The sequence below is a fragment of the Penicillium robsamsonii genome, assembly GCF_028829455.1.
Source record: "Penicillium robsamsonii strain IBT 29466 chromosome Unknown utg000003l_segment0_segment0, whole genome shotgun sequence".
NCBI classification, from domain to species: Eukaryota; Fungi; Ascomycota; class Eurotiomycetes; order Eurotiales; family Aspergillaceae; genus Penicillium; species Penicillium robsamsonii.
In genome coordinates this window covers 6,514,431-6,536,219 of record NW_026643221.1, presented here as the reverse complement: position 1 = coordinate 6,536,219, position 21,789 = coordinate 6,514,431, and the positions used below count along the sequence as shown (strand labels likewise).

The 21,789-nt window shown below is 48.8% G+C and overlaps 12 protein-coding genes across 12 annotated transcripts; 3 read left to right on the top strand and 9 right to left on the bottom strand.

Annotated features, from left to right (window-relative positions):
- Nucleotides 1-480: 480 nt before the first annotated feature.
- On the bottom strand, nucleotides 481-780 carry N7447_007235 (Phosphotransferase enzyme family protein; the record flags this gene model as incomplete). Its single annotated transcript, XM_057231497.1, has 1 exon — nucleotides 481-780. One exon carries the CDS (start codon nucleotides 778-780, stop codon nucleotides 481-483), a length of 300 nt encoding a protein of 99 aa, XP_057086587.1.
- Nucleotides 781-1,782: 1,002 nt separating this feature from the next.
- N7447_007234 (palmitoyl-(protein) hydrolase) lies at nucleotides 1,783-2,827 on the bottom strand (the record flags this gene model as incomplete). Its single annotated transcript, XM_057231496.1, has 6 exons — nucleotides 1,783-1,888; nucleotides 1,948-2,336; nucleotides 2,404-2,457; nucleotides 2,515-2,605; nucleotides 2,676-2,687; nucleotides 2,748-2,827. The coding sequence occupies 6 exons, from the start codon at nucleotides 2,825-2,827 to the stop codon at nucleotides 1,783-1,785; spliced, it is 732 nt and encodes a 243-aa protein (XP_057086586.1).
- A 244-nt stretch (nucleotides 2,828-3,071) lies between these two features.
- N7447_007233 (uncharacterized protein) lies at nucleotides 3,072-4,528 on the bottom strand (the record flags this gene model as incomplete). The annotated part of the gene is made up of 2 exons (XM_057231495.1): nucleotides 3,072-4,432; nucleotides 4,498-4,528. 2 exons carry the CDS (start codon nucleotides 4,526-4,528, stop codon nucleotides 3,072-3,074), a joined length of 1,392 nt encoding a protein of 463 aa, XP_057086585.1.
- A 557-nt stretch (nucleotides 4,529-5,085) lies between these two features.
- N7447_007232 (putative GPI anchored protein) lies at nucleotides 5,086-5,820 on the bottom strand (the record flags this gene model as incomplete). Its single annotated transcript, XM_057231494.1, has 2 exons — nucleotides 5,086-5,340; nucleotides 5,404-5,820. 2 exons carry the CDS (start codon nucleotides 5,818-5,820, stop codon nucleotides 5,086-5,088), a joined length of 672 nt encoding a protein of 223 aa, XP_057086584.1.
- Nucleotides 5,821-6,642: 822 nt separating this feature from the next.
- On the bottom strand, nucleotides 6,643-7,266 carry N7447_007231 (copper transporter family protein; the record flags this gene model as incomplete). The annotated part of the gene is made up of 2 exons (XM_057231493.1): nucleotides 6,643-6,757; nucleotides 6,812-7,266. 2 exons carry the CDS (start codon nucleotides 7,264-7,266, stop codon nucleotides 6,643-6,645), a joined length of 570 nt encoding a protein of 189 aa, XP_057086583.1.
- Nucleotides 7,267-7,508: 242 nt separating this feature from the next.
- On the top strand, nucleotides 7,509-9,654 carry N7447_007230 (ferric reductase family protein; the record flags this gene model as incomplete). The annotated part of the gene is made up of 2 exons (XM_057231492.1): nucleotides 7,509-7,669; nucleotides 7,716-9,654. 2 exons carry the CDS (start codon nucleotides 7,509-7,511, stop codon nucleotides 9,652-9,654), a joined length of 2,100 nt encoding a protein of 699 aa, XP_057086582.1.
- Nucleotides 9,655-10,316: 662 nt separating this feature from the next.
- Nucleotides 10,317-10,938, top strand: N7447_007229 (uncharacterized protein; the record flags this gene model as incomplete). The annotated part of the gene is made up of 3 exons (XM_057231491.1): nucleotides 10,317-10,328; nucleotides 10,409-10,771; nucleotides 10,852-10,938. 3 exons carry the CDS (start codon nucleotides 10,317-10,319, stop codon nucleotides 10,936-10,938), a joined length of 462 nt encoding a protein of 153 aa, XP_057086581.1.
- Nucleotides 10,939-11,360: 422 nt separating this feature from the next.
- N7447_007228 (putative serine/threonine protein kinase) lies at nucleotides 11,361-13,434 on the bottom strand (the record flags this gene model as incomplete). Its single annotated transcript, XM_057231490.1, has 3 exons — nucleotides 11,361-11,451; nucleotides 11,520-12,834; nucleotides 12,891-13,434. The coding sequence occupies 3 exons, from the start codon at nucleotides 13,432-13,434 to the stop codon at nucleotides 11,361-11,363; spliced, it is 1,950 nt and encodes a 649-aa protein (XP_057086580.1).
- Nucleotides 13,435-14,193: 759 nt separating this feature from the next.
- N7447_007227 (cupin domain-containing protein) lies at nucleotides 14,194-14,659 on the bottom strand (the record flags this gene model as incomplete). The annotated part of the gene is made up of 3 exons (XM_057231489.1): nucleotides 14,194-14,223; nucleotides 14,278-14,509; nucleotides 14,562-14,659. The coding sequence occupies 3 exons, from the start codon at nucleotides 14,657-14,659 to the stop codon at nucleotides 14,194-14,196; spliced, it is 360 nt and encodes a 119-aa protein (XP_057086579.1).
- An 865-nt stretch (nucleotides 14,660-15,524) lies between these two features.
- Nucleotides 15,525-15,926, top strand: N7447_007226 (glutathione S-transferase family protein; the record flags this gene model as incomplete). The annotated part of the gene is made up of 2 exons (XM_057231488.1): nucleotides 15,525-15,536; nucleotides 15,600-15,926. The coding sequence occupies 2 exons, from the start codon at nucleotides 15,525-15,527 to the stop codon at nucleotides 15,924-15,926; spliced, it is 339 nt and encodes a 112-aa protein (XP_057086578.1).
- Nucleotides 15,927-17,540: 1,614 nt separating this feature from the next.
- Nucleotides 17,541-19,845, bottom strand: N7447_007225 (Zn(II)2Cys6 transcription factor; the record flags this gene model as incomplete). Its single annotated transcript, XM_057231487.1, has 3 exons — nucleotides 17,541-19,504; nucleotides 19,563-19,719; nucleotides 19,843-19,845. The coding sequence occupies 3 exons, from the start codon at nucleotides 19,843-19,845 to the stop codon at nucleotides 17,541-17,543; spliced, it is 2,124 nt and encodes a 707-aa protein (XP_057086577.1).
- Nucleotides 19,846-20,452: 607 nt separating this feature from the next.
- Nucleotides 20,453-21,280, bottom strand: N7447_007224 (uncharacterized protein; the record flags this gene model as incomplete). The annotated part of the gene is made up of 1 exon (XM_057231486.1): nucleotides 20,453-21,280. One exon carries the CDS (start codon nucleotides 21,278-21,280, stop codon nucleotides 20,453-20,455), a length of 828 nt encoding a protein of 275 aa, XP_057086576.1.
- Nucleotides 21,281-21,789: the final 509 nt, after the last annotated feature.

The following is a 21,789-nucleotide window of genomic DNA, read 5'->3' as shown; positions in this document are numbered from 1 at the left end:
GTTGGAACACAACTTGGATCAAATCATACCCATTAAGCCTTTCATTGTGACCGGACAAAGACACCAGGGTTAACATGGTATTATCTCGCTCTAAAACTCCAATCACTAAAGACAACCCGCATCATGGCACTCTCCAGCGGCAAGGGATCGATAATCTTTTCAACATATTCTGGCCAGTCGTCAACCCACTGCAACAGGGGGAAGATATGAGAGTATTCCCAGTACGAAGGGTACCATCCAGCCGCTTCCCAGTCCACAAGAGCAGCTACTTCCTACTCTTCTTCATTTGTGACTTTTCGGATAAGAACATTCTCCCTGGAGAGATATCCGTGGGTGAATACAGGTGGATGATTGCGAAGTGTTAATGGGAGGTGGCGAGTAAGATAGTCGGAGAGAAAGCTATGACTATTTGATTCGCTCCACATAGCTTTTGAGCGAAGTGCGATGGCTTTGCTTCGGTGAGCGAAGGCCACGCCATCCCTAGAGAAATGCTGGGATGTATTCCATGACGATATACAGGATGTCCCGATCGCAGTACATGGCGTAAAGTCGTGGCGCTGCGATGTTAAGCCGTTTTTCAACAAAAAGTAGAGTATATCCCTTGTTTTCGGTCACGAGCGGGCCATATTTCACAACATAGTTCTCTCTGATAACGACTAGGCGCCCACCGTAATCTGATCTCTTGGGGAGGATTTGTGTTGCCCGTTCAATCTCATTCTGATCAGGAAGAGGCCCTGGTAATTGACCGGCATCCCGATAATAAGAAAGGGAGAAATGCATAGTTGGATGGGCGGCGTCTCACGGAATGGAACAGTTGATGCGAACCTGAGGATGCAGGAATGTGAGGGTCTCACAACGTAAAATGTGGGATCTGCAATCGGTAATCGATATTAGGAAGACAAATTGAAATCCGGTCAACAGAAGAAGTGGTTAACCGGGCAAAGATATGGTGTAAAGACACCGTTTGAAGAGAGAAATGATGTTAATGAACGATAAGACGGTTATTTGAGAGTTGACGCTTTCCACGACCTACTAATTGGTTGTCTTAGAAATCTGAGTACAGCATGGTCGAAAATAATAAATAAACGTATTCAGTCATTCGTTTTCTTGTTAAACCCAGTGAAAAAGTAAGGTGTTTATTGTTCATTCTAAGTCTACTGCAAGAATTTATTTTACCCCAGCTCGGTAAGCGCACTTCCGATCCCTTTTATAAATGCTTCACACGCGCTCTCTCGGCCTACTTCGTGATCTCAGCATGTATATATATCCAGGACCGCTTCACGCCATCGGAATCACCCAATTAACGATGATCTAACGATATTAGACAAGGCCGGAAGGCGATGCGGGGTTAGTCGACGCCGATCCATGGCTAGATAAGAAGTGCGTCGGCGTACTATTGGCTATGGTAGGTATATACGGGTGCTCTGGCCAGCGGGTTGACAACATTGACCACCGCAGCCTACTCAGTAGCAACCTCGTCACCTGTGACCTCCCCTATAGGGCTGAGCCTGTCCTGTACCCTATGACTACTAGCTGTGAAATTGAACCGTGTAAAATGAACCAATACCACGCAATATTTCTAGCTTTCAGGGTATCTTTGAATTACATTGTTATTAATCCCAAGGTGAACCCGGGTTGGGGTTGTTATTTCTGCTTCTGCGTGGACTGTTGCTGTTGTGGTAATTGATATCTAGACCAGATGACAGCAAAAAGCAGCACCACAAACCCGACGATCAAGGTATATCCCCATAGGCCAATGTTCTCGCTCTGATCTTGAGTAAGTCATAAACCAGCAGAAGCCTTGCCCTCTCCTTGAGCAGCAAGGGCTTTCTCAATGAACTTCTCGAGGTCATCAATCTCCTCGGGGGTCGCCGAGTGACCAAGATTCCTACAATAGGAATATCAAATTAGCAGACTATCACCGGAACAACAGCGTCCAAAACATACTCATATTGGTGGAAGGAAACATCCTCTAGGCCAAGTTCCTTAAGTTTAAGCATCGAAGTCTTTCCAGCAGCGAATGGAACAACTGGATCTTCGAGACCGTGAGCAAGGAAGAACGGGGTCTTCTTGTTGGCCCACTCCTCGGGCATGTAGTTCTTAATCCGATCGCTCAGCAGCATGTAGCATGACAGACCAAAGACACCGCCGAGCTTTTCTTTGTGAGTCAGACCGGCGAACAGGGACATCGCACCGCCCTGAGAGAACCCGCCCAGGATGATCCGCGAAGCCTTGATATCTTTATCCATCTCTTTCTTGATAAGGTGATTGAAGTACTCGCGGGAACGGAGAATTCCTGTTTCGTCTTGGGTGCTGATGGATTCCTCTAGGGACATCTAGATATAAGGATATTATGGTTAGCGCTAGGAGTTTATTCAGCGGTTCTTGGAATGGAGGGCTCACGTTGCCGCCAAGCTTGGCGATATCGTACCATCCAGGCATGCTCATGCCCATGTTCTAAGCAATATTTTGTCAATCGGGATTCAATTTATGATATATATGAAGCTCACATACAACTGTAATCGGGATTTCGGGCGCATTGGGGAAGATGAAGGCCACCTCGTTGAACATGCCGCGGCGGCGCCAGGTCTGGGCAAGGGACATCCTATTAGAAACCGATGATAAGCGACGAGACTACAAGGCTTAGACTAGGAAATCGATGGGGGGGTTCATACCATCCGGCACCACTATATTCAAATACTGTCAGACTTGGTACTATCGTCTATCCGCTTCGGCGATGAACTTACCTATCTCCTAGCCCGTGGGCCATGATAACGGTAGCGGTGTGCTTTGTGAGCGCCGGAACGACGTAGGGATCACGAATCATATTGAAGGCCGACATGTTATGAGACGTAAAAAAAAGAGTTGGTTGAAGGAAAACTCGACAGATTTCCCCGACGGTTGGCTCCCCCACGATTCTGCCACCGATGTTATCAACCTCTCACCGCCCATTTGATAACAGCATCCGAAGATGAACTCCACCTGGGCATGGCGGCCTTGAAATGTTCGATTGATGCATTATTAAACATTATAAAGGACATACATACCCAACTAACAATGATCCCCGGTGATCACACCCCATCAATAGAGTATAAGTCCTGCTTAGTCGACTCAATGACTTGATTGACGAGATCAGCCTCTACAACCCCTTGTTGCCAAGAGACAGCTAACACCAAACATCCATCTCCACCAGTGACAACCGATAACTCAATAGCATTACCCATCACACTGGCACATTGGGAAAACACCATCCCCTGGATGGAAGGTAGGTCGGGATTCGTTTGCGGGTTTAAAACGCCAACATTCGACACCTCAAAGCTCTTTTCGCGGTCCTTGCCAACCTTGGAGAAACACAGCTCATCTTGAAAATCATCGACAAACTGCAGCAGACTCGTACTGGCATTTTTGCCCTCCATTTTCAGGACGGACTGGATCGTCTTGCGAGACCGTCTGGTCTCTTCCCACGGGAAGGAGCCATCAGACAGTGCGACTGCCGCTCGGGAATACGTCTCTTCGTAGTCCTGGACCCAGACACCCATTGACTCATCAGTAATAACCTCTGGCAGCCAGCGGCGGCTTGAGAGCGCGCCAGTGCAGGCGAGCAGTGTAAACTCGGGCGGGATGTGCGCGAAGATGGAGCGGGCGACGATCGTCTGCAAAAGTGCAGTGATCGTCGTACCCTCTACTCGACATCTGTCTCTTACTGTGGTGACGAGTAGTTTGGAGAATGGCACAAGACGCAGGCGGGTTTGAGAGGGGACCAGGACCTTGGAGCCGGTCCATAGACCCGTGGGCCGTCGGGAGTAGATTTTTGCCTGGAAGAGTTTCTTGGCAAGATAAGGCAAGGAAAGAGATCCTGGGTGCACAATCTCAAGATTTGGCAAGAGAGGGAGCCCCGGTGACTTGATGACGGATTTAGTCTGGTCCGGAGAGTCCACTGTCCTTAGGGCTCGTAGGAACGTTTGATGAAAGGCTTTCCCGGAGGTTCCATCGCCAATGGCGTGGTGATACACAAATGCCACGGTAAATTGCCGCTCATCATCTATATTTCGCAGGATGCAGATTCTCCAGAAGGGATTTGGAGCCCTGAAAGGCGTGTTGTGCTGGGTTGCAAGTAAGGTTTGCAGGTCAAGATCTGGAGCAGGCTCGCCATCGGCCTCGGTACCTAACAAGCCCGGTTTCCTGTCCTGAAAAGATACAGCTTGGTCAAGATTAATCTCTGGCAGCCGCACAAAATAGGGGTCTTGTGTGTGATCGTCTGCCACGATGGCGGATAGCGACGGATGTTCGAGGATTGCGGCCTCGCATGCCTGATAGACATAGTCTTTGACAGGAAGCACGAATGAGTCTGGTAGGAGATATGCTGCTGATACAGCAACGTTTAAGTAGAATCCAACTTGGTGGCGCGACGTTGAATATTGTTCCAATCGACCTTGACGGGGTCAGGAATTGTTGACGTTCGGAAAAGGTTCCCGACTGTTTTTAGGATCTACTTACCGACGGGACGCAGTATCTCAAAGCCCTCCATGATAAACTATGGCCAGCGCCTTGCAAACAATCCTCTCTTGCTTTTTGGATGACTAGAATGTATGGAGTGGAAGGCCCCTGATCGATTTTCCTGCTTGATTTAGGTTAATCTACCCGCACACGTGATATATTATACTATACCCATTTGCCCCACGAAAGGCAATATTTACTGCCGTAAAAGGGCGACAATGGGATGCTGGATCATATAGATATGTACTGGTTTGCTAAAGTATCTATTTGCGAATGGCCATCAAAAAAATTGTGTTTGCAAAAGGTATTTTGTTTGAGACAATTTTGTTGAACAAAGTCATCGAATAGTCATTTCTTTTCCAAATGGGCGCAGTCCAAGGTATGACCAAGATACCTTGGTTAGGAGAGTAGGACGGCAAGTAGGATACTAGATTTTGTGGGTAATGTGGTTATAGCATAATTAGAAAGCCAGTGTTTACTGTGTTTCTATGAGTAGGAAATGATAGGGCACAAGATATTATTGCTCATTATGCATCGCTAAACTCTAAGATCAAAGAAAATTAGAGCAAAATATTAAAAAACTAGCTTTTACAGCACAGCAATGCCACCGATGAGAGCAGCACCAATAACCCCCCAAGCGGCGGTTTGCATCGGCATAGCAGCACCCTTGGAAGTGGAGGACGGGGACGACGATCCACTCTGTGCTTGGCCCTCAGCAGTAGACTCGTTGGCATTACGCGCAGCAGAATCCTTGGAGAAAGCGGTGGCAACGAGATTGGTGTTATTGCTACAGGCAGATGGTGTCTGGTATGTGACGTCGGAGGAAAATTGAATATCGGCGCACTATATTGCATTAGTATACCGCCACAAAGAGCCAAAGAGGAAGAAGTAAGAAAGTGAACATACAGCATAGAGGCCACCACTTGGGTCACCGTTGGTCTGTACCTGAAGGGTAGCGTTCATTCCATTGGTGAGGTTACGGCCGATGAGCTTCTGATTGATCTCGACGTGAGGAAGACAGAACTCGCCAAGGCCTTTGACCTGGAAAGTTGGTGAGAGGACAATGTTGAAGTTGTCTCCCGGATCGCTGCCCAGAGAAAGAAGGACCTCCACGGCAGTCTGGGAATGGTGCATCTCAAGAGCAACGGGGAATGAGGCACCGGACAGTGGTAGCTTGGTGCGATTGGAGGACTGGCCCATTCCACCGCAGGGGAAATTGGCCATGGTATCCTCATCGAAGCCACGGGAGGTGGGATACATCAGCTTGAAGTGCGCGGCGGCGAGGGGCACTATGGCCGTGAAGGCGACGAGGGAGAACTTCATTATGAGTATATTGTTGAAGGGGGGAGACGGAGAAGAGGAATAAAGGACAGAAAATGAGTTGAAGGGGAGTGAATGCACTAGAAAAAGTGGGAGAACCCAGCTCTTTGAACTCTTCTATACGAACTTGCAATATACAAGGTGGGCGAGTTAGCGGGACCTGAAAAAAGGGTCCACTTGTGAACCCCGTTGGATTCCAGATCTCGGCAGTCATGGTCATTTCCCCTCTGAGCTTTTGCATGTTTCGGAATATTCCGACATCCGTATCCTGCTCAATAAAGTGATCTTTGGGCTCCCACTGCACTTCACTCTCACTTGCTTCTTTGCTACAATATACTCGACAATTATATATCTGTGCACTTAAGCACACTCCAATACACCCTCCAATTTTTGACAATAATCATTCAGATTACAGTCCATAATGACATGGACCTGCTGTTTTGGCTCGGACTATACTTGCTCAAAAAGTAAATTAAAGCCTAACGCTAGCGCCAAAGGTGGATATTACCCGATGGGACTAGCCCAAATAGGGTTAGTAAATTAGCTCAATTGCGCGCGCAGGGCTTAGTCATGGGATTGCATGCAGTTCTGGGCTAAGGTCCGGATATAGCGAAGGATTTAAGTGGAATGGATGAGCGAAAAAGAGAGATTTATGATGACGAGAACAATTTATTGTGTCTGACTCCGGGAGAAGCGGGCCAAGTCAATCCGTGTCATATTATTCCCAAAGTATTATTCCCTATAACGCCAGACAAATGCTGCTCAAGCTCATAAATAATTCAACATGCAGCAAAATATGTCAGAGAAAGTCGAAGTTAAAGATCCTTAGTGTCCGTGCTCATTAGTTTGAATGAAGCGTCCGACCGCTAATTCTCCGAGGAAAGCGCCTCCAAGTACCGAGCAGAAATAGCCTATGTTCATAGTCATGACAGCCAGCATTCTAAACATGATATTAGCGTTCATTCGAATAATACCAGTAAGTATTAGAACGTACAGTAGATATGATACGCCCACAATGCATAGAAATAGCAAAGCCCGCGGTAGATCAACGCTGAACCGCCAGGGAATTGGCCCACGGGTGATGTTGCGGACAACTTTGACTGATTCCTCAACACCTTGCGCAGTGACGAGAGATGCGATCTTCGCGTCCGGGTCGGAGTCAATGTTGCCAGCTTCGGTGCTTTTCCCAGCTACAGTAACATATCGTTGGTTGAGATGCGTGGCGAGCCAGTGGCGCTCCATAGTTGCTTTAAACGCGATGAGGCATCGGTCAATGATAGCGAGAACAATCAAAAAGATACATGTGCCTGCAAAGCTACCCGAGGATGAAGGAGTCCAGGTATTGGAGAAAAGAGGCGTGTCGTGGGTGTTTTGGAATACCATGGTCATGCTCATAGAGCTTGACGAGCTCATACTGTGTGTAGAGCTGCCCATATCCATGCCTTCCATGATTGATGAGAGTGATGAGAGTAAAAGAACATAAAAGTGAGAAAACAAGAACAACAAGAACATTTCAAGTTAGACATTGACGCATTGACGCATTGGGCAAAAACGGTGCCCACATGGCGGTCCCACCCGTGAGCATGGTTGAGCATAATATTGGTAATCTGCCCTGTCATCGGGCCCGAGGGGACTGTTCACCTACACTAGCTTAGTAGACTTTGATTGCTTCCTTCTACACCTTCAGCAAGATGTCCATGTCAATGGGTGACATGCCTGCGGGCTCAATGTCCATGGGTGATGGCATTCCCAGTCTGTTCACCCTGCAAAAGATGTACTGGGCGGTCGTGGGAAGTGTAGTCGGTGCAGCGACACTCGTTAATGTGGTGGATCGCGTTCTTGCTCGGCATCGGTATGTTTAATCTCGACATCCAGTGATCTAGACTGATAATAATCAGCTTGCGAGATTCTTCACTCACGCCTGCCAAACCAAAATCACTGTTCTTCAATATCTACGCCACCATCACAGCAACAGCCCGCGAAGTCAGCTATGCCACCCCACGACCGCTCAGACTCGGAGGGTTGACCCTCCATTTCCCGCCACTTGGCCCTGTTCTGATCATGCTAGCCAACCTGGTGGTAGTCATGATCCTTTGTTTCTACAAGCTGGACACACTTGACCCATGGAAATGGGAGAATGTCGGCTACCGCACTGGTTTCATTGCAATCTGCCAGCTGCCACTGATATTTTTGCTGTCAGGCAGGCAGAACATTATCGGGTTCTTGGCAGGAATGAGCTACGTCAGACTGAACTGGTACCATCGCTGGGTCACCCGGACACTGTGGCTGACTACTACCATCCATATGGGATTCTGGTTCCGCAATTGGGCTCGCTGGAATTATATCACGTACCAGCTCTACAACGATCCGTTAGCAAAGCGTGGGTTTGCAGCGTGGGTTATCCTGACCTTTATTGTGGTCTCTTCCTTTGCGCCAATTCGTCGGCTCAGTTATGAGTTCTTCGTCATTCAGCATCTTGTCACTTTTGTCGGCTTTATTGTTGCGGTATGGCTGCATGCGCCAGAGGAAGTCAAGATCTGGGTGTGGATCCCGATTGGGCTTGTGGTCTTCGATAGGGTTGCTCGCTACACCTGGGGTGCGTATGCCAACTTGGCCATTTTCCACCGAAAGACCAAGGCCAACGCTCTCTGGGCACACTCGGCTACGTTCACTCCACTACCAGGAAATGTCACCTGTGTTACTATCGAAAACCCCGGTATCGGGTGGCAACCCGGTCAGCATGTCTTCCTCACTTGCCACTCCGTCGTTCCATTGCAATGTCACCCATTCACTATCGCATCAATCCCAGAAGATAGCAAGATGAAGTTTTTCATCCGCGCCGAGAACGGGGGAACAAGAAGTTTTTTCCGCTATGCCTCAAAGAGCGATAATCTATTGGGGGATGGACATGTGACGAGCATGTCCTCTGCGACCGTTTTCATCGAAGGGCCATATGGAAGCATCCGGCCGTTGCGTCAATTTGATAGTGCTATACTGCTGGCGGGTGGCATGGGTGCGACATTCACGATACCTCTTCTGCGGGACGTTGTCTCAGCATGGAAGATGGAGAGCAACGGCAGCAAGGATCAGATACCCACTCGTCTCGCTCGTCTAACAGCCACCAAGCGGTTGCGTTTTGTCTGGGTAATCAAATCACGTTCTCAGCTGACTTATTTTGACGCCGAACTGCAATCTCTGTTGGCAGACGTGAATGAGTGTCGACGTACCCATTTAAGTTTCGAGAGGGAGATTGAAATTAGTATTTATATCACATGTGATGAAAAGCTAGATCCGCCTGGCTCTGTCACACTACCATTGCAGACAGACTCTCTCTCCGCGATTCAGACTTTTACACAAGGTGAGACCAAGAATACCTTCGAGAAAGACAATATCTCGATTCACTCTGTCTCTGCCGAGTCAGCATTGACTCCAGGCCCCGTGGTCACGGGTAGAGGGTGTCTCCCTGGTGGAGGCTGCTGTTGCACTGCCCAAGTTGAAGACGAGGAGATTAGTACCGCCGGTGCCTGTACCTGCTCCGGCCCGGCACGTGTTCAATATGAGAAGGCTGCTCTGGATGCGAAGGCCCTTCAGTCTGAAAAATTCACAAGCAGAACAATCATTTATCCCAATATTGTCTCTGGTCGTCCCAAGCCACGAACTATCATCCGCAAGGTCCTGGAGAAGGCCGAAGGTGAAAGTGCCGTGGTTGTGTGTGGACCTCGTGGCCTAGCAGATGATGTCCGCCGTAGCGTGGTCTCTCTGAGTGATGAACGAGCTGTGCACAAAGGAACTGGCGCGCAGGGGATCTATCTACATGTTGAGAACTTTGGTTTATGAAGGGACAAAATAATCCCTAGAGTTTGTTCTTTTGTTGCCTGGTACGTGTATCTTCTTGCGTAATTGACACTTACCTGACACTTACCAGTATATACAGACACGGTCAAGGGCGTCTACCAAAGGCGAGAGTCTAATACTCACCTCCAGCGAGCGAGGTACAATACCACGTAGCCCCTAAATTCGGCGCAATCCCCAACAGCCTGTGTTCTTGAGCCCGTTGAATACAGCGGTCAGTGCTACCACACAATGGGTCTAATCGACTGCATGGAGACAGTCAATTAATCAGGATCAGAAGTTATACCGCAAAGATGGAATCTGAGAGATTGAGAAAGGTTCAAAATCTCTCAAAATGGGGATTTGGGAGTTGGATGGACATAGTGATGTCGCTTTACGTTATGGGCCAGACACCTAATTACAGAAACCAATTCTGTATCCCCCGTGGCATTTTCCAACGAAGTTTTCCGTAGCATATGCTCAGAAAGTAGATAAAATACAAATGTAGTTGACTCACCCTGACCAACAGCTTACGTAGCCCGGCACAACCCGAGGCAGCAAATGACATCATCCAGGAACTGCCGCCCAGCTCAACTCCAAGTCTTCCACCTTCATCCACCTCCTCTACCACCACAACACCATCAATTGCAAATATCCAAACCGCCAAGATGTTCCGCTTCGTACGTCCACCTCTGCAACCCCCGCTCAAATCCACCAATCCATCCCCCAGTCCCCAACCTGCCAATTAACACAAAAACAGAGCAAAACCCTCGACCCAATCACCCTCTTCCACTCCCCCTCCATCCAAGCCTCAACCCGAGTCCTCAACATCCTGAAACAAGCCTCCGCAACAGCCAGCGAAACTGCCACAGAAGACCAGGCCAGCGACCACTCCACCCACTCAAAGAAACAGCGCGGCGAGTTCGAGCTGGAGGTTACCACCTCTCCCCCGACAACAGACCAGCTTCGCAGTATCCTCGACTATGTCTCGCCCGTCAGTGGTGTCAGTGGTCAGGTTGAGAAGGTGACGTATGGTGTTGCAGAGTTGGTGAAGGGTGCCCGTGATGCGGAGGATGCGCTGAAGAAGTTCAAGGAGAATAATGAAAATTTCGTGAGACCTATTGTATGTGCCCACCTTTTCTTACTTCCATTGTTATGTTGGAGATATGTCTGGATGTGTTTTACTAATGCTTTACTCCACAGACAGTTGACTGGGTCAATGGCCGTGCTGTGATTGGAGACAACGAGTCCGAGATTCTGCGCATGGTGCGCCAGCTTCCTGACAACTAACAGAGTCGATTCTTTACTGCGAGATGTAATCGGTATATAGTCTACTTGACATTTGATTACGATCGAACTCAAATTCCATATTCCCTAAAATGAAACTATTACTAGCAGAAGCCAGGAACTGCGCCATGTTTGTTCTATGGCTGTATCATACAAGAATCGAATTTCACCAACTCCAAGCGCACCATGAAGCTAGAACGGGTCGACAAGACGTATGGTGTTGCAAGTTGCAACTTGAAAATGATGTTGAAGTTGAAATAGAAAGAAGAGAGAAGATGAAAACATGAGCCATTAAACTCAGTACTGGGACATCTGGCACAAGGAAACCAAGATCCAGCTCGGAGTCGCGCATGCACCAGCGGAACGTAAGAAGAGAAAAGAGCCGACCGAATAGGAATGTGAAATCTGGATACTTGGTCAGAAACCTAGAACATTGTCCCGAATGTGCCATCCGTCGCGATAGGCTTCCGTGGTGAGCTGCTGCGGCCATTGCTGTCGGTGGCGGGTTTGCGGTGACTAGAGTGGTCAGTAAGAGAACGATCATACAGATAAACCTATCCAGTATAGATTCGAATCGAACATACCGGAAAGTAAACCCGACAAACAAGCCCTTGCTCATCTTATCATCGCGATCGGCCATATCCTCCAGTGCGCGCTGTTTATCATGGACCTCCTTGTACTTGGCCATATCTGCCTCATTGCTGAAATCATCAAAGTACCCAGCATCAGTCTCGGAATCAAGTTCAGGCACGAACGGAGCGCGTTGATCACGCAGAGTCTCGAATTCGACCTCGGCAAAATAGTCATGCGCATGAATCTCCTTCATATTTTTGAACCGCTGCTCCTTCCCAGCAACCAGTTTCGTGATGAGATCCCACGTCCGCCGTGAGAGGAAGTAGTTCGGGTCCTCATAAACGGGCTTCCGCAACACCTTCTGCCAGCGCTTCAGGTTTTGCCATGTCTCTTCGACGGTCGCGCCCGCGAAGGGCGGGTAGCCTGCCAACGCCTCGAACAGCATACATCCCAAGCTCCAGTAATCCACAGTGAAATCATATTGGTCGCCCTTGAGAACTTCCGGCGCCATGTAATCCGGCGATCCGACAATCGACTTGGCGTAGTTGACTTCCCGCTGGCGCAGAGACTGGTATCCTTGTCGTCGTTCGGCCATTGTACGTTGTTCCATGGGTCGACCAAAAGGAACGGGCGTGTTCCCGACTTCCTCGAGCTTAACGCGCATTGACTCGATCTTTCCTGGGCTCAACATTCCAGCCGCCAGACCGAAATCGGTCAGCTTAACGTGGCCCGTGGAATCGATCAGGAAATTCTCGGGCTTCAAATCACGGTGAATGTATCCCAGAACATGCAGCGCGTCAATGCAGCTGAACATTTCAGCAATGTAGAAACGGGCGTGACGATTATGGAGCACACCGGTATTATTCAGCAGCGTGCGGAAGTCACCACCAGGAACATACTCCATGGCCAAATAAATTTGCGTATCATCCTGGAAGGCATAGAGCAGCTTGACTAGCCATTCGCTTTTGGCTGCAGTGAGAATATCGCGCTCGGTTAGGATATGACGGATCTCATCCAGCTTGAAAAGTAACTTTTTGCTCATGACTTTCAATGCGCATACTTCGCGGGTATCCTTCTTCTGTGCCAAATACACCTGTCCATACCCACCCTGACCGACCTGAGTCAGAATCTGGAAGTCGCCCTGGCGGAGACGTGTGCGACGCTTTCGTAGGTGTGCGCGCTCGCGACCGAGGTATTTTAGGAGGGCGGGTTCGTGCTCTTCGTCAGGGGTGGCAGGGGGATCGGGGTAGGCGGCTTTGAATTGTGTGTGGCGGGTTTGGCGGTTGTGAACGTAGCTGAGGAGATCGAAGTAATGGTCAAGGAAGTCTCCCGGGTCTAAGTCAGTCGATTTATCTTATATTGTCGGGTTGGGCCGCACTTACAGAGTTGGGTGACATTGACGAGGCGCTTCACCTTTGGCTGTGCTAGCTTCTCCATTTCCTCGGGGGTCAGGCCGCGCATCTGCACCTGACGTCTGGTCGTTTCATCGCGTGCTTGATATGGCTCCCGACGTGAAAGTGCAGCAGCCGTCGGGGTTGATCCCAGGTCCTTCGTTAGACGCGTTGGGTTGGGGGGTGTATTCTCCTTGTTGGCTCTGCGCGTTGGGCTGGAAGGGGTTTGGTGGATAACGCTCTCGTTGAAATCCTCGCCACTCTTGCCTGCAGAGAACATCGGATGATTGTAGTGGTTATATGTCGATTTGGAGGGAGAGGTGGGAGTCAACTTCATGGCCTTGTCGAAGACATTGGGCAGATCGAGTGCGCCCGGAGGCAATCTTGACTTGCTGGGGCTACCCTGCGGTGTCTGTGTGGGACTGGTAAATCCATCGGCCGGAGTCGAGGGGCGATCGAATTGACCACGAGTATGCAACAGCGGCGGTGGATTAGGGAGTCGTAGACCCAGATGGTCCTCTGAAATAATGGCCATGGTGTTGATGGAGGAGCGATGGAGCGATAGAGGGGTTGTGTTGTGACCTGATAAGGCCGAGACTAATTGGGCGTGAACAAAGGCAAAGTGACTGTTTGTCAGGAGGGAAAAAAAGAAAAATGCCTTTGTCTCAGGAATCTGGCTTATGTTTATTATTTCACAGTCGATCACTCTCCACCTAAGATCGAACGGATCTTGATTCTCAATTTCTACAATCCACTCCCCTCGATAATCCCCCCCCCTTCCTCACAGAGTTGCTGTAGCAACTCCCCCACGTCATACAAATTGCAAAACCCGCCTATGAATCCCAGCATAGTGGATGAGTTTATCGAGGCGAGCTGAAAATCATCTCCACTTCCAATCGTATATTGGGCTTTGACGGTTCCTCTGAAGTGGGATCGACTCTAGTCGAACCTGAAACAGCCACTCGATGGTCGGGACACTCTGATTTTTTGGACTTTTGCATACATATATTCCATGAGATTAGCGAATGTCGCACATCTTGGTCCGTGTTCGGTGAATAAGCAATTATTGTCCGGTCAATCCCTTGAATTCATATGCTGTAGTTGCCCAAGTTGCAATCACATGAATTTTGAAGCTATCGCAAGGGATGTAAGTAAACTACCGAATTGGGAATAGCCGACTCAACCCAGGAGAGAGTTCCATGGATTGAAGGCACGGGGACCCCGATTATTGATGACAACCAGGGAACCAAAAAATTTAAAAGCCGAAATTTCCAATTAAATTAAATTTCTCTATTCAAGCAGCACCCTGCTTCCGTTGGCCAGTCTAGTTTTGTTAGTCTCTTCGTATACGATACAAAATTCAGCCTTGGGTACCCACATAGAACGCCAGTCCATAATCATCCGTCGTAAAGGTGATTTTGGCCCCCTTGGGAAAATAAAACACATCGCCCGGAGTCGCCGTAACCTTCTGGCCCGTCTCATCTGCAATCTCAAACCTGCCCTCGACGATAATCTTCATTTCATCGTAGGTGTAGGTGTAAACGAGGGGCGTGCCCTTTTCGAGTCGGTAGAAGCCGCATGACATGGGCTTGTCTGGGTTTTCGTTCTCGCTGTAGTATATCAGCAAAATTGCCTACCTAGCACACTATTTATCAGCTGTACCTTGATTGCACATCACCTAAGAAGGCGTTCTCATTTGCGATAAGCGGCGGCTTGAAGGTGGATTGCGCCTTGGCGTGGTAGGTGAATGGCAGTGCCATGGTGGAATCAGTATGACTATGAAGACTAATGTAATGTAGAGATAAATCAATAATCTAGTCAATTCTCGGGAACTATCTCTGCTTTATACAGCCATTGCGTGAAATGAGGGGATGTGCTTGGAAAAGAAACATCCTAAATCTCAGGGCAACTCAATCAGGAGAAAAAGCAATAGTCGGATCTGATGTCCTGACTAGGCAGTCCAGCAGAGAACGGGGAGAAATCTATGGAGAGAATGAGGGGATTGCCGACGAGGGGAAAGTTTGGAGAAAAAGACCTGAAATGGTAGAGTGGGGGACTATGGCGAGAAAACTACCGATTTAGACAGGATTGCTTTTCGGAAAAATCTCCGATCTTATAGAAAGCCTACTTTGCGTGATAAGACGCAGTACAGAGTACGGAGTATAGGGAAATACAGATGCTGAGTTTGGGAGGATTCCTTTACTTGATGCGGTTAGCCCTTCCCCATCAACCCCGGAACCACAGCCGGTACATCCATGGCACTACTGCTTGTCATCCAAGGTTTCAATAATGCTTGGCATAATATATTAATGAAAAATGGTATGGGAGCACATATTCGTGCTCGAAATTCGAGAAATGGGAAAATAATAGGTCGACAGTGCAGGAAGGCTAGGGGAAGATCTTGCATATTGGTGTACTATGTACTATGGCAACGACAAAAGGTAAGAGCGAGTTTAACCAATATCCCTACCCACCTGTACACGACAATCTCTATGACTATCACCCCTGAAACCAAACAACGTATGGGTTTGACTATATCCTGGGCAAATGGCAAGCAAGGAGGTGCTGTCATTTGTACATTATTGAGAAACTCCCGCCTTCAAGTGTTGAGCCCCCTCCACTATCATGTCTCGCCTGGTCAACAGGTACTAGCCTAACAACTCGGTATTCTTTACAATTTTACGACTTTGTCTAACCAAGCGCGACCCTATCTTTGCCCCTCAATCACTTGAAGACCTGCATCCCTCTGGCACAACACCGGTGATCGAAGATGACAACTCCCCGTTTACGAAAAACAAGATCGTGCTCGCTGGATCAGGCGCAATCATCGACTACATTACTGCCGCCTACGGAGAAGGCTGTTTCGCGGGCACACCCAAGGATAGTGAGGAATACATCAAATTCCTAGACTGGTACCAATGGGCAAATGCCTCCCTACAGCCACCCTTGTTCCGCGTGCTGATGGCCCGGTGCTTGAGCAATGACCCTGAAGCAGCGCACACCAAGGTGGGCAATTTGAAGCTATAGGGTGTGCTCTCAATGATTGAGGCGAGACTCAGTGAAACCGGATCTTATCTGGTTCGATCTGCACTCTCACCACAATGAGGGGATTCTGCCCCATTGCGTTTGATGAGCAGAAGCATAAGAACATTCTGGCTTATCTCAAGCGGATTGGTGATCGGCCTGCTTATCAAAGGGCTATGGAGATTTGTGAGGGTGAACATTTCGTGCCTATTCTTGGTGCAAAGGCCGAGCACTTTGTGTTCCCTTATCGAGAGGGACGTGGGTTTTGTGCACGCATTGTAAATTATCTTGTACATAAATCCGAACTTCTAAAACCCTCAACTTACAAATCAACTACGGGCTACGGGCAACCTTGGAAGTGGGCTTTGGGGTTCTCCCGGGGAGTAATTGCCTCTAGACACAGGGGCGCTCACCAATAATCAAACTCCTGTAGCTACTATCAGAATATTAGTCTTAATCTCTTAATATTGGACTTTGAAGAATTCCCAAGCTCTATGGTGGGAGTGACCAGACACTGACACGCAGCCGGGGGATCTTCAAAAAGTAGATAAAATGAATATCATTTCATCCAAGATAGACTCAAGCGCACAAGAGGTTGTCGTCATTCTGCTGGTAGATTTTAGAGCCAACAGCAATCTCAAAACCAGCACGTCAAAGACACAATTGGCTGAACGTCTAACCCAACTGACCTGATATGACAATTTGTCAGGATCAGGACATGTTATGTCAGGAAATGAATCGATATCGAACCCACCCTAGAATCCGACTCCGGACATGGTTCCTCTGCGCGTAGGGGAAGCAATAATCCTGGGTAATGTAGAGAATGTTGTAGGAATCAGAGAATGATCTCTTCGAAAAGGATAGAGCTCTGGCATGTTTACATTCTCGCAGTATTGACGATAATGTCAGACGAGGCCCTTCTGAGTAGCGCCTACGAAGGCAAACGTGGCTTAATGTTTGCGTTGGGTCATCAGGGCTGGTAGGTGGGTATTCCGGGCATGGGGTGTGCTAACACCGGCACGGGTAATTATGCGAGCGAGCTGATGCATCGGGTCGTTGTGATAACGAGGATGATTTGCCTAGGGTTTTGATAGAGCTGATCATGTTTTCGTATTACTGGACATTAAATTGGGCGGTCGTGGGGATAGGCCAGAAACTGGACAGTTGCTTGGGGCTTCCAGTATGGGGGTATCGCGTATTTGGAGAGTTGAATAAGGGCGTGGAAGCCAAATAAATCACCATCATGGTAGAAATATTAGTTCCTAGATCAACCATAATTTGTAGTCAGAGAGTAGATCATAGTTGCAGAAAAAGAGTCTCAATCAATAAAGCAAACATAGTCAGATCCCTAGACGCCGCGCTAGTTCGAGGCAACACCGAGGGCTGCTAAGTACAATTTCACCCTTAGCACAAAGAAATAAGAGCCAAAACAATGAGAACCTTATGGCAAAAACCAGGAAAAGACCAAGAACTCAGACTGCTTTCTTTGTTAGCCGTCATGTCAGTACAGCAAGCTAGGATGCAAAGAATATTAGGTTCTTTACGCTCGACATGCATACTGGCAACCAAGATTTGGGCTGCTGTCGGGCTAACCAAGGAAAACTATAAATTGCAGAGTTAGTCGTTAGATGAAATAGTTCGACAGTTGTCAAGCTCACCTTCCCATCCCCACTCAGCCATAACATTCACCCAATGCAATTTTCCACGCACAGTTCGTTCAAATTCAATATTTTCAAGCGAGGCGAGTGCTGAACCCCGCGCAGACCTCGATGCAGGTTTCCCTGATCTTCCTGCTGTGGAGCCCTTGTGGGAACCATTGAGGCTGTATTTGCGGAAATCGGTTGGCAATGACGAACTCATTTTCTCCCTGTCTCCAGATGAGAAAGTCTCATCACGTCGTGAACTCGCCATTTCAAGTTCTCTTCTGGCATTCATTGCGTCGCGCCGCTCCCAGACTTCCTTCAGCACTTCCAAACAGCGGTCTACACCACCTAGCATTAGGCGAGACTGAATTGTGGTCCATCGGTCCAAGACCCATTTTCGGTCATCGTCGGTGTCGACTTCAGAGCCAGCTGCTAGAAGAGGGAACACCTGTATGATGGTAGTCCGGGAGGTATATGGCACGGTTGCGAGCAATATCAGGACCCTCTTTGCTAATTCGTCGGCTGGCTCGGAGGGTATCTCTGGAACGGCCTGGTGCAGGTACAGCAAAGTAGCCCAGCGATAGGCATGTGCAACTTGAATGCTGTGCTGGACATCGGAATTTGGGTCATCTGGTGGCTCAAACCAGTGCGGCGGCTCCCATTGCTCGACGAGAGATTTCAGTTCCATAGCTTGAGCCACAACCGACACCGTGTTCGAGGGGGTTTTCCGCACATGCTGGATCAGCTTCGCCACCCTACTAATGAGAGGATATAGGGTAGTTGCACATCCCATCAACGGATCAATATCATGGACTGCATCACTGGGAAGTTCGAAAATCGAAGAATCCCAGCTTTGAGGGCCACACTCATCCAAAGAAGTTAGACGCGCAATCACGTCCATATAGGACCATGTGTTATAGAGGAACCGGATACGATCCAGTTCATTGTCGCTGACGACCACTTGCATCCCGGCTGCGATGACCTTGCACACCAAGGTTTTTGCACCTCGCAAATGTTGAATACATGTGCGGGTATGCTGGTCCCAGGTATCGGCAAATGCCAACGCCAGACTAGTTGCAAGTGCAGCATCCGCTCTCATATTCTGGATTTGTCCAACTAGACCAGTTATGCTCTGGCGCATGTATTTTGCTCCTTGGGCCCGAAGATGGGGGCTTTGCTTGCCCGAGTGGAAAGCCGTCAGAGCAAAGATGGCATGGCGAAGTGCAGGCGTGTCTTTTGCCAACGGCCAAATAAGTGTTCGCCACGGGTTCTCTAATGCACCATCTTTGACAGATAAAATCCCACATGTGAGCTTATCAAATCGCAAGACGAGCATTTCTGGACTTTCCGGTGGTAGAGATGGGCTACTTGACATGCTTGGCACATCAGAATTGAAAGAATCTTCTTCTGGGAAGGTGAAGTTCCAAGGGCCTAGTCCTGGGTCCGACTTCCGGATGATCTCCTCAATGTCATCATTCTCATCCTCCAACAGTTGAGAGAAGCTCAGCCTAGATACATCGGGATCTGGCTGTTCTGGACCAAGAGGAATATGCTTAGCAGGATCGACATCGGCATCATAAATCAACGAATTTCCGAGCGACAGAGAATCCTGAAAGGGATCCAAAAAGGTGAGAAAATCGAAAGAAGGAGAATCGGCGGACAATGACACATTGGTATCAAGATGATGTTCGATGCACTCGGCCATGGAAGCATCTTCTCGTTTGGCAGGTAGTTCTTCAAGGGAACGTGTATCTGTAGATAGAAAGCTATTGATACTGATGGGCGAGCTATGCAAAGGAGAGCCTAGAGGCGAATGAGAGCCACCAAACTTGTGGGACTGTATGCGAATCGGGGATGCCGATTGTTCAGTCGTTGGCGGAGTAGGAAGGGTCTGGCCAACATTGGCGACAGACGGAGTTTGATGGGACGAGGTGTTTTCTAAAGAGGATTTGTGAGTATATCAGGTCTAACCCGAGCTCCACATGGCACCCTTTACCTTTCTTGGCCTTGGCCACTATAGGCCGCCCAGGAGCCAAGTTGGTCTCCTCGAATGGTCGCCATTTGAAGTCTTTCTTGTATCCTCCGCATCGGACTTTTCGTCTTTCGCACTGCTGACACGAGGGCTTAATTTCATCGCACTTCAACCGCTTTGCCTTGCAAGTGATGCAACCTATAAAAGTGGAGACTCGAGTCAATGTTGTCCGGTGCAATATGATGAAGCCACCTTCTGCATTAATCTTGATAGAGAGATGCAGCTTCGCGGGACTCTAACTTACCATTGCGACTCTTTGTCTGCTTTGGCTTTCCATGTTTTCCCCGCGCTGATGCCGGGTCGGGCGGATCTAAATTCGATCGGATTTTAATGCTTTCCATACCAAGTCGACGTTGAAACCCATTCATACGGAGGAAAAGATGGAAATACGAAGGCAGGGAAGACAGGAAGATAAGAGAAAGCGAATGGTAGAAGATAGGGAAGAGGAGATGATAAGCCAATGCGGGGGTGCCGATCTTGGAGATGTGCTTTTTCCATTGCAATCTCAACCGGGCTGGGCATCGGCTATATCTGATTTAATTCTACAGTTGAATGGGCTTGTTCATTACAAAGTATCCATTCCAGAGTATCTATGCATATACCTACTAGTAAGTATCAATCACTATAAACATAACATCGTGCGGGGAATTTCCCCAACGGTACTACGCTTGGACGACAGATATAACTACCAGCTACGAGGAAAATATAGTTTATAACAAAACTGAAACGAAGAAAAAGATCTTTCAGTGAAGAAAAAAAAGAAGAAAACAAAGAAGAAAACAAAGAAGAAAACAAACGGCGGCTGACACCCCCATCCAGTGAGGGGACAGGCACGAAAGTCTTCACGAACGCAACTAGTACCGTTGGCGGTACTTGTTGGTGGAGGGGCCGCCCTCGGGGAGGGATAGCGGCACGACGGGGAGGGAGGGAGACACGATGGGGAGAGAGGGAGGCAAAATCATGGCAGCAGGAGGGGCGGAAGCAGACACCGTCCCACAGACATCCATGTCCGGAGAAATATCACGGACCATGGTGTCCATGTAGACACCGGGGACGGACACAAATTCAACGCCCTCCATGGGCGGCAGCACACCCTCCACATCCTCCTTGACGGGTGAAGGAGGGTACCCGACGTCCACCATTGATGGAAGGGCGTCGCTGTCATTGCCAGCTGCGGGCTGCAGCCGGCCACCGCGTACGTAGGAGCCGTAGGGCTCAAGGTGAGCCCACAGACGGAGAACGATGGACTTCCACTCCCCGCCAACCCCCAGGTTTTGGTGGAGGGCCACGGACGCGACCAGGGGACGGGAGTGGAGGAGGCCGAGGAGGTCGGAAGGGTAGGTGGACACCTGGGCTACCCGTGGGTTAGTAGGTGTTTTTCCTTCGATTCTTGAAGAGAGGTACTTGCCAGGGTGTGGCATCCCTGCCCAGTGTAAGCCGAACCACGCAAACTCGGGAGTGAGGACGACACGGAGGAGGTAGGTTTGGGGAGAGCCAGGCCCCACGACGATGACCATGTTGCATAGGAGCTCGATCAGCTCCCAGGTCAGGACAGACATTTCGGGCTCGGAGCCCGTGGCAAACAACTCGTCGAACAGGGACATTTCGTCCCACTTCAGAAGAGGACCAGCCAGGTACTCGCCAGCGAGTACCTGGAGGCCGCTCTTCGAGAACGGAGCCATGGTGTCCAGCACCATTTCGAAACACGAAAAAGACAGAAAAGAAAACAAGAAAAGAGGGAGAGGAGGCGGAGATTGGTTATATTTACAGAGAAAAAAGAAGAGAGAACAGATGGGAGAGCTCTACCGAAGTTATATATGTTGCTAAGCAGTATTGAGGCGATTGATAGTTGATTTGAATGGAGCTCATCATTCTTTCTCCAAGGTGAATGTCTCTATGGAGTGTGAGGTGTATTGAGCGATACCTCAATGAATCTCTCAATGGGGCTGTCTGTTTGATCAATATAAACTTTGAATAGATATGTGTTGATTAGAGCCTCTGAATAGCATTGTTAAGTCGGTATACCTGTCCATGCCTGCTTTTACACCCATACCCATGAAGTAGAGTAAATATGTATGCATATTGTTGATCACCTTGTTTGAAGAGTGAACTAAATCTTTTGAATTGATTATTGTCAGTGTACCTTTGAAATATCAGATAGAAGTGAGTAATGTGCTGTGAGTCATCGTAC